Below are 10,322 nucleotides of genomic sequence, written 5' to 3'. Positions count from 1 at the left end.
GCCTCTGAAGCCGTTGTTCCACGTTCATTCTCCCCATCGACGCGCCGAAAGAACAATGGCGCATCCGCTATAAATCAGCCGAGTCTCGCTCTTTATAGCAGACGAAAGTCAGTACCAAGACTTTCGGTAAATACTTTAAACGCATCGTTTACGTCATCGCCACCTTCTCCAGCATCGATGACCCATACGCAAATGGTCTTACGTGTGCGAGCACGAGAAGGCGTTCCCGAGCTTGTCATTGCAAAAAAACCAGTGCGCTGTATCGTATGGCACTGGAATCATCGATGCATTCGGGTTCCGTTCATGCGTGCAGCCAACGTAATTGATCTTGGACCAATTCAACACGGCTTGATGTTACATCAGCTTCGGTATGTCAAGTCGATGATGTACGATTTTCCATGGGCAAAAGCTCATTTACGCTCGCTTTTATCGCGCTACACTATTAAGGAAGTTACCAAGGAAGAATTGTATCCTCAATTAAATGCATTGGGGCAACAAGTGCAGCGGGAAGTTGCATTGCGCACCAAGCAACAGCGTCTGTTAACAGCACGCAAGCAGCACCTGACGATTGCCTTGACGCTGGCCACGAGTGTCGTGAATGATACGGTGCTGACAAAAGTGGGTCGACGCGGTCGAATGCATGCGTCGCGCTTGTTGTTTAATCCGAAAAAGCCGCTGGAGCTGCGGTGGAGACACAAGCACGGCGAGCGTAGTTTTGAGTCATTGGCAGTGGATCAAATTAAAGTGATTGAAGGAATTGACAATGCAAACTTGAGTGGTAGATTGGGTGCAGTCGGTCGTGGAAGTAAGAAGACAGCAGTAGCGGTGGATCCGCAGTCGTTCGTGACGCTCCAGACGCCCGCACGATCTCTCGACCTGCAGGTTGCAAGCGCACTTCATCGAGAATGGCTTGCGAAAGGAATGCGTGACATTGTGGCCTTTGCGCAACAATACAAAGCTTCCAGAGCAACTTTGAGAGACAGCAGCAACTTCAGTGACTCGGTGTAAATTCCCACTGCTCTAATAAAGGAATTAAAACAAGCTCAGCATTTTCTACTGTATTAGAAGGATTCTGTTGAAGGAGCGTGAATTAAGCATTGTGTATATTTTGGCAAGTGTGTCATGTATACTTGACAAGTTAGCGGACACTTGATTATTCTTGAATTCAAGCTTTCTTCTTGTAATGCGGTTTACTTTTTTTTGTAAGGATCCATACGTAAAAGATGGACATGCCAGCGCTGTAGGCTGCCACCAAGCCAGCGGGAAAGAAATGATTCGTTTCGTTGTAGCGCTTCGCCATCATGACCGTAAGTGGCGCCGATACGATCAACGAGATGGCAGGCCACATTTTTGACGTCACAGGGCTCTGTTTGTATTCATTGTAACTGCAGTAGCCCACAAAGCTTAGAAAAGCACCCGATAGCCCACCAGCGGTTAAAGACATCGTACTGCCAGAGCTGACATAGCCAATTAGACCACCCAGGCCCAACACCATGCCATACTACAACACAAAATACCAGCTTAAGTATTGCGCCTATCGATAGAGCAAAATGAGAACGACAGTCGTGTGAGGTCGTACCGGAATCGTGAGGCAGAAGTCGTACATCGCGAATTATCACCGGATCACTAAGTTTACACTGAACGATCTCTGATTGGTAGGATAAGTGCCGACCTCTCGGTATAACCCAATTTCGTGAACTCCCCGTAGTTTATGTGATAGAAACTATTTTTTTGCAATAAGATCTACATTGGCAAAAACGTCTCGCATCGTCTTCCACCACGATTTCAGATCCGCTCCTATAAACCTTGCTAACGACCTTCCTGTTGTATTGCCTGCTCATTCTGGGCTGTCTATTATCGAGTAAACAACCATGAGCAACAAGATCTTTTGTAAGCGTCACCTTGACGCGCCTAGGTGCTTCTGCTCATAGCTTGTTTTATTATTCAGTGGCACTCGTTTGCTCCATGGTATCGCTGTGTGGCTCTCTTTTCCTACTGGTGGTGGGTGTTTTGTTCAAGCTACAGCCCGAATACATGAAAATTAGCAAGAACGTGAAGAGTGCCATGCCCATATTCGAGTCGGCCGCTCTGTACGCAGCGCTATTCGTGGCGTCGTCGTTCATGTACTTGAAAGAGTCGAAGAAGACCGTGATTGAAAGTTACGACGCCCGTGGATCCACTTTTGACGAGCGGCAGGGTCTTCTTGCACAGTACGCTTGATAAGTAATTGCGTTACTGTGAAGCTGGAAGTAAAGACTGACTTTTGATGTTGCAGGCCAGTGGTTACTTACAGCTAAAAACGCTTTTGCTTTTGTAAGGACATTTGTTCCAGGCGCCATTGTCCGGTTGTTGGTTATGTAAATGCAAGACAAAGATTTTGCTTATTATTCGAAGGTTGCGTCTGCGCCTCATTTGATATGCTATAGACACGCTAGTTTATTTAAAATTTATCAATCACGCAAAATGGCGCTTCGACGTGCCTCTATATGCAATACCACAATTAAGACGACTGTCCTTTAAGCGAGAAACTTTCGTCAAATCTTGATAATACTATAATAGTATCATTACAAAAATACATGGATATTGCTTCCAAAAACAGGAATATTTAGTTTATTGCCAACTAGGAAATAATAAAGAAGTATAAATTAGGCCCCGTATTGAATAATAACGTGCGTCATTCCACTGCATCCAAAATTCAACAATTGTTACTTTAGGAATCGTCTTGAGATCGCCTTTTTGACTTTTGAAACATCATCCCTTCTAAATACATTAGGGAATTGCTTTAGCCACACACCCGAATTATCTACATGAGAGTAGTGTAATGGGCGTTACTGCTCCTGGCACATTAGAATCCGTGTTTTCGTTTGGCGATGTTAAATGTTCTGTAGCGGAGCTACCTTGCTCCTAAAGTCAGAGGAAGACTTTCAGACTCAGAAAGTCACTTAGTTTATTGAACTAATGGGTTTAACAGCTTGGGGAGTCGTACAAGCTATCAAAGCTTAAGATATCCTAGTTCAAGGGATTCAGGGGTTCGTAGAACCATGTGGCAACTAGTGTCCAAGAGGATATACCTTAGAAAGGCTTCTATCTCGTACAGATCAATGCGCAAGCATTAGGAAGGCACTTAACGCTTTAAGATCAAAAGGGGAACTGAACCTTATTTAATTACTTAAATCTAAAAACCTTACCCTAGCTAATTAAAATAATATATTTTGGCCGCCAAATTTATATCTGGCGGCGACCACATTAATTACCCATAATAAATGGGATTTAAGTAACTAACTATTTTAAAATTAGATAAAAGGGTACTTTACCCATAAAGTAAATGTACCACAACAACGGTTCTCCAACCGATGTGTGCCCCATTACACCCTCCCCCATCAGACTGTTGACACCGAGCGACAACATTCGCTTCATTTTCTTTGAGGTTGGAACCTTAACAGCTAACCGTTTGATTGTGTTTTCCATTCCTTTGTCTATTGACAATCAAGCGTGAGTCACAGACTCTGAGCACCTTCCTCGACAATGAGGGAATGGTGGACTTTGAAAGTCACTCTCAATCAGAGAAGTAGGAAAAAGAGCGGCGTTCGCTCACGCCTTCTCCTCCGGACGAACGTCGGCGAGCCCCGAATCCGTTCCCAGAAAGTGGTGCCGCTGATGTCTTAACTGCATTGAGCAGGACACGGGACCCTGAGTCCAACATTATTACGAATCCGCTCGTTGAAGAGCAAGAGCAGACAATCCTCATATTTCGGCAGCTCGTCGTCGAGCTGCCGAAATAGCGAAAGCTAAGGCTCATAGTGAATATAGATTCGCTCCGCACTAAGCGGACGAGCGTCTCAAAGAGCTAGCGGGTCATAGCTTGGCCATCTGGATCTCTGATGACCTGGCGAGGACGCCGGAGGAGATCGCTGCTCGCGACGCTATTCATGAGCAATACCTTACGCCGAAGGTTATGAATGACGTGAAGCCAGTATCTGACGCGTTTACGTGATCAAGCCCGTGGGGCTTCGGTGATCTCCATGAGGGAAATTCAGATCGTTTTGTTTCCAAACGAAACAAGAACTGAAAACGAAGTCTCAATTGAGAAATGGGTTCACCGGGCCTGCAAACTCCGTAATATCTGGAATATCAGAGAGTCTGCGGATAGAGGTGATGTTCGTACGGAACGGAAGCTTCGCTTCGACTTTGCTAAGCTTAAGGCCAAAGGCCAGTTACGTTCGGCATTTATGCCACAAAACGAAAAAAAAAGGCCTAGCCGAAATTTCAGTGCTTCGGTTGACCGTACATCCAAGGATCGAAGCCGCACTGAGGCTTAAGATCCACCTAATCCCACGTTTAGTGGTGGAAGCGTCGTTTGACGCGAGTTGACCCTGAGCTTGGCGCTAAAAAATGTCAACGGCGTACGGGCAATCTTGCCGAAGAGGTACCTCGAACTCCCAAGAGTTTTAAGAAAAAGGGTACCCTAGCCACTACACCAGATACTGGTATTGACCTTCACGATGATGTCGCTTTAAAAGTTCCTCCTCATGAAACTGAAGGCTTCATCGCGCATCGGGCAGCGCGGGAGGGGGCCGAAATTTCGGCGGAGGCATTTGATGCTCTACGGCACGAGGTGCAACTTCTCCGTGAGGTCCTTGCTCGGGTGGAGAGCTCCTTGGAGGCAATCCAGAACCGTCTTTTGCTGCTGGAGCGTCAGCAACCTCGTTTAGAGGGCCAGCTGGACATCCTGGTGAGGATGCAGCAATCTGCGGCACGACCAACTGTCTCGGCGAAAGCGCCTTCAAGTCCAAGTGGGAAGGGTCCCGGTATGGCTTAAGCAAGCCAACGTAAAACATTGGGTGTGTACGCAGCTTGCTGGGAAGGTTTAGCGTATAAGCTATGCCCTTCTTGGCCACGACCGTAAATTGTCCAATAAAGCGTGGGTGCAATTTGGTCTAGGAGACCGCGGAAACCAAGTTGGTAGGTAGGTTTTTAGCGTTTTGTAAAAGTCGGTCTCCGACCATATAAGAATATATACAGCTTCTGCCTTTGGCATCCGCTTGTTATTTTTATTTGTCTTGGCTATCAGCCATCGTATCCCTTACATGTCTTAAGACACTAAATCGCGTTGCTGGAGCTCAATGCTCCCAGTAGTAAAGTTTGCGTTAAATAAGGCTGTTCATGCCTCTACAGGCTATACTCCGTTCTATGTAAACGGCCTTACCCACCCGCGCGTTCTATTAACGATACCACTGCGTGATTCAGGGCTTGGTGGGGGAGAATTGGCCGATAGGCTTGCTGATATCAGCCCTTTTACCATTCGGAAACAAGTAAGCGAGTTTCTCGCGACGCTTTGGTGTCTGAGCACACACGCTGCGTAAAACGTCTTCAATTACGCGATAGACACGTTCGGTTTGACCATCGGTCTGCGGATGGTCCGCAGTGGACATATCCAATCTGGTGCCAAGCCCTCGAAAAATTGATTTCCAGAATTTACCGTGAAACGGGGATCCCGATCAGAGACAATTGCCACTGGCAAAGGTGTTGTCGAAACACGCGATCGATAAACAGCTTAGCTGTACCCTCTCCGTCAATGGAATCCGGCACGGCCGCTAAGTGAGCCATTTTGCTCAAGCGGTCAACAAAGACCACTATACCGGAATTACCGGTTGAACCTTTCGGCAGCCCAAAAACAAAATCCTACTAATGGATTCCCAGCATCCTATGGGGACGGGAAGACTCGCCAGTGGTGGAGTAGAATGTGCCAAGGGTTTATCCCGTATACAAATATATATATATATATAACATATGTGCTGACCCTTTTATAATGTTTGGGCCACCAATAACTCTGGCTGATAGAGCCGTAGGTCTTTTCTCTACCGAGATGACCACCGAGGACAGTATCGTGTGCCTCATAGAGGATCCGGTACTTTAAATCCTCATCATGCGGAACAACGACACGCGGAGGGTCCGCGATGTCTGTGCAATAAAGCAACAGGTTTTTATCGATAAAAAATCGATGTAACCTTGCCCGCAAACGTGCCGGTAATTTAATACCCGAATCCGAGTTCTGTAAGGCTCGTAGCAAAGCTACACACTGTTAATCCTTGGCGTAAGCCGAACGGATTAATTCAGGAATAGGCGACGAGATAGTTGTTAAATGAGAAAGATCATTATCCGGCCTGCGTGAAAACGCATCGACCAAAGCATTTTGCTTGCCGGGTTTATATTTCAGCTCGAAGTTGTATCTCGCAAAAAAGGGTAACCATCGGGCCATTTTCTGTGAGAGATGGGCCGACTTAGTCGCCGTGCGTAATTACGCGTGATCTGTATAAATCACAAACGGCTTAAATCCGAGCAGATGAACTCTGAATTTGACGAGAGCATACTTCATAGCAAGTAACTCTTTGTCATGAACTGGGTAGCTCTTTTCCGCAGCTTTACGCTGTCTAAACACGAACGCAATAACACCTTCATGCCCATCAACATCTGTTTGTAACAGAGCACTGCCAATGGCAAAATCTGATGCGTCACAGATGACACTGAAAGGCCAATTTGGGTTTGGCAGTGCCAGAATCGGGGCATGGATAAGACTATACTTAACTGCTCGAAAAGCATTATTTTCGGTGCTAGTCCAGCACCATTCTGTATCCTTTTCAAGGAGATTAGATGATGGCCTAGCCACATCAGCGTAATTTTCGCTATATTTACGTAAATAATTGGCGAGACCCAACCACTTACGCGAATCCTTTTGGTTTTAGGAACCGGCCAATCTACTATGGCTTTTACCTTAGCAGGATCCGCTCTAAGGCCTCGCTTTCCAATGAAGCATCCTAAAAAAGGAATTTCGTCTGCGCCAAAAATGCATTTAGATGCATTGGCATACAATTTGTTTGTTCGCATGCACTCGAGCACTGCTCGCAAATGGTCTAAATGGTTTTCCATATCCGACCGACCTGCTCCGCACGACTATGGACAAAAATGTCATCGAAATAAGTCTGTGCATAACCTCGATGATGGCGATACAGTTGCGTCACTAGACGATTAAATGTTTCCGGGGCGTTAGAAAGCCCTTGCGGCATAACTAGCCACTCCCATAATATGCCGCTTGGGGTGCTAATCGCTGTAAGCGGGATATCACTAGCCCGCATGAGCAATTAATAGTAACCATCGACTATGTCCAATGCACTGTACTTTGTACAATCCACCATAGTGTTCTGAAGAATATCCTTTCCAGGAATGGGGGTTTGTGCTGGTATAGTGGCAGCATAAAGCTCATTATAAGCATGTACAATGCGCCATTTACCATTTCGCTTTTTGAAACAAAATGTCGGTGTATAATGAGGAGATTTGCTCTCTTGTACCATTTCAGCCTCGTGCTTAGCACGGAAGAAATCTTAATGACGTCACACTGATCCCTTGGTAAAGGCCATTGTCTTGTGACAAATATTTGGTTCCCGGAACTTAGTCAATTACATGACGAACACCTCTATCCGGAGGTAAATAGATGGTGGGTTATCATACCAAATCTTGGAATTCCTTAATTAAGGAATAAAAGGGATCCGTGGGATCTTTAAGGATTGATGACCCACTTCGCGCACTAAGTGCAGCTTTTGTGTCATCCAGGACAGCTTCGTCGAGAAGTGACGATGAGTTCAGCTCAATAATAGGTCGAAAGACCACCGTTTCAGATAAGTCACCAGCTTTTAAGGCTCGACCGCACTCATCAATAGACATTTTGTCTAGCTCTTAAAGAGCATGTAACGAGGGGATTGCCGCAAGGCTAACTCCCTCCTCAGTGTTACCGGTTACGCCATTTACAAGCGTATGTACTTGCTCACTCGTATCACGTTGTGAGGGTATACACATGTCCACTTCGTGTCCTCTCTGTCTTGGAGTGGAAATAATACGCCTCTTAGAGGCCGGGACATTCACACCCCGGGTTTTCCAGCCTGTATTGGTTCTATACAAGACATGGTGTCTAATTTGTCATCCGACAAGGAGTTAGGTAACTCAACTTCCTTATTCAGCGAACGTTGACGTGTCGCTTCACGTGCATTAGGAGGGTTTGACCCAAAATGCTCTAGTGAGCTGCCAATAGTGTCACTATCGACACTCAGTATGGTGCCACCTTGGCCGACCACACTCGGTGGACTTAGACATCCCACTCCACGTATCTCAGGGATATTGCACTCTTGATAATTCGGCCTTGGGCCAGCAAGGCTTTCAGCATTTAGTGAATCGTTATTATAACGAATGTCACTTGACGAAGTACGTGCCGTTTCACTTATTTCTGCTGAGGCGGGCTCAGAATTAACGTTTTTAACATTAGAGTTTATTAACTTAGACATGCCAATGTCTAAAACACTGACATACTCATTCAATGATCCGCGCCAATAGCGCTTTTGTTGCCTAGCATAGGTGGGTTCATGACTCCAAAACTTTGCTAGGAACATTGCGCGTGGCGCCTAAGGCCTTAGACCTCCAATCGATCCATGGCTGATGGTGTTCTAACCTGGCCATACCAAGGATGAGATCATATCTCGAATCCAAACCAAGGACGAGACAGCGTTCCATACTGTCAAAGTCCAGAAACTTTATACCTTAGTTCAATGGAACTTTAAGAATAGTGACACGAGTCTTAGTCGCTAAGCGAACAGTGATTGTATCACTTTTATGCGCTTTAAGCACCTCAACGTATTGTTGACTTCCTTCAAGGGAAAGGCGTCGAGCATAATTGCAAGACGCTCCTGGGTCAATAAAAATTGACCACGGCTTATCAAAGCCCTTTACAGTCGCTTGAGCGACTACAAAGCCAGGCTTGTACTCTCGCCCCAAGCCTTTGAGCACCGAGCTAATTGGGGCTAGGTTCTGTTTATTCTCACCTCCTTGAGGTTCAACAGAGCCTAGGTTTTCTCCAGTAGGGCGCCCCAGACCTACTGGGTATCGACGTTTTCCCGCACCGTACCAGATCTCTGGTATAGGTCGGAGTTGGAGTTCTTTCGAGCTTTACGCGGATTTCGAAGAGGGCAGACAGGGCGTAAATGTTTCGTGCTTCCGCACATATAACATCTACGGATGGTCTTATGCTGTTCCATAGCTTGAAGAGCCTCTTCTCCTTCCTTAACAAGGCTCAAATCCGTAGGTTCCGCTCTATTAGACGGAACTCATGTGCTCGAAGAGCTTGTTCGGTAAACAGGCGTGCTAACGCGAGCAGACTTAAAGTCAAACTCGGCGCGACGCGCTATGGAAACTGCCTCTTCGAACGTAGCCGGATGAGATCGGAACAATTCCGTCCGGGCAACACCCTCATTGAGACCTCCCATCAAGATGGTCACTACAGATGCTTCTTGCACCGGGTCTTGATGCATAGATGCAATGAGAGATCTCAACTCCTGGGCAAAGTCCCCTAGGGTTCTTTCACCCTGTCGAGTTGCTAGGAGCCGTGCTCGCATGCGAATAGCCTGATCAGGCGGTGCAAACATGCTCGTCATTTGCTGTTTCAGCGAATCCAATGAGGAAAAAGCGTCGTTTATGGACGTGCTGCACGATAGTGCCTATTCCATGGCTCTACCTCCAAGTTTGGAAATGGCCATAGCCACCTTCTGCCGTTCTGTTCAGATCAAGGCGGAATCAATGGACGTTCTCATCTGCTTAATCCAAAAAGGGACATTTTCTCCCTCTTTTCCCTCAAATGTTTTCACATTTACAGTTAGAGGGCGAGCCCGAGTCGGCTCTGAGTCAGGTACAGAGATGTACCGGGTTGGCATAGATGCCGCTAAATGGTCCTGTACCTGACCGATCAGGGAGGCTTCGTACCGCATGAAGGCTTCAATTCTTGCATGCAGGACCTCTAGTCCTTGGTAAATCATAAATTCCACGTGCTCAAGCCCGAATAAGGTTTTGAGCTTGTCATACGCGGCGCGTTGCGCTTCTGACAATTCTGGAACCTCTTCCATTTTCGTGAGAAATTAGTCTTGTAAAGACTCAGGCGTAGATTGACTACGAGTGCTACCAGGTGTAGCGGAGCTACCTCGCTCCTAAAGTCAGAGGAAGACTTTCAGACTCAGAGAGTCACTTAGTTCTATTGAACTAATGGGTTTAACAACTCAGGGAGTCGTACAAGCTATTAAAGCTTAAGGAATCCTAGTTCAAGGGATTCAGGGGTTCGTAGAACCAAGTGGCAACTAGTGCCCAAGAGGATATACCTTAGAAAGGCTTCTATCTCTTACAGATCAATGCGCAAGCCTTAGGAAGGCACTTAACGCTTTAAGATCAAAAGGGGAACTGAACTTTATTTAATTATTTAAATCTAAAAACCTTACCCTAGCTAATTAAAA

At 46.3% G+C, this 10,322-nt stretch overlaps 3 protein-coding genes across 3 annotated transcripts; 2 read left to right on the top strand and 1 right to left on the bottom strand.

The window, feature by feature from the left end:
- Positions 1–177: 177 nt before the first annotated feature.
- On the top strand, positions 178–1,008 carry CCR75_008712 (uncharacterized protein; the record flags this gene model as incomplete). Its single annotated transcript, XM_067966762.1, has 1 exon — positions 178–1,008. The coding sequence occupies one exon, from the start codon at positions 178–180 to the stop codon at positions 1,006–1,008; it is 831 nt and encodes a 276-aa protein (XP_067823457.1).
- A 157-nt stretch (positions 1,009–1,165) lies between these two features.
- CCR75_008711 (uncharacterized protein) lies at positions 1,166–1,606 on the bottom strand (the record flags this gene model as incomplete). The annotated part of the gene is made up of 2 exons (XM_067966761.1): positions 1,166–1,501; positions 1,580–1,606. 2 exons carry the CDS (start codon positions 1,604–1,606, stop codon positions 1,166–1,168), a joined length of 363 nt encoding a protein of 120 aa, XP_067823458.1.
- Positions 1,607–1,965: 359 nt separating this feature from the next.
- Positions 1,966–2,220, top strand: CCR75_008710 (uncharacterized protein; the record flags this gene model as incomplete). Its single annotated transcript, XM_067966760.1, has 1 exon — positions 1,966–2,220. The coding sequence occupies one exon, from the start codon at positions 1,966–1,968 to the stop codon at positions 2,218–2,220; it is 255 nt and encodes an 84-aa protein (XP_067823459.1).
- Between the last annotated feature and the right edge of the window lie 8,102 nt (positions 2,221–10,322).

The sequence above is a fragment of the Bremia lactucae genome, linkage group LG17 (genome assembly GCF_004359215.1).
Source record: "Bremia lactucae strain SF5 linkage group LG17, whole genome shotgun sequence".
NCBI lineage: Eukaryota > Oomycota > Peronosporomycetes > Peronosporales > Peronosporaceae > Bremia > Bremia lactucae.
This window is presented reverse-complemented; position numbering and strand designations above follow the sequence as displayed.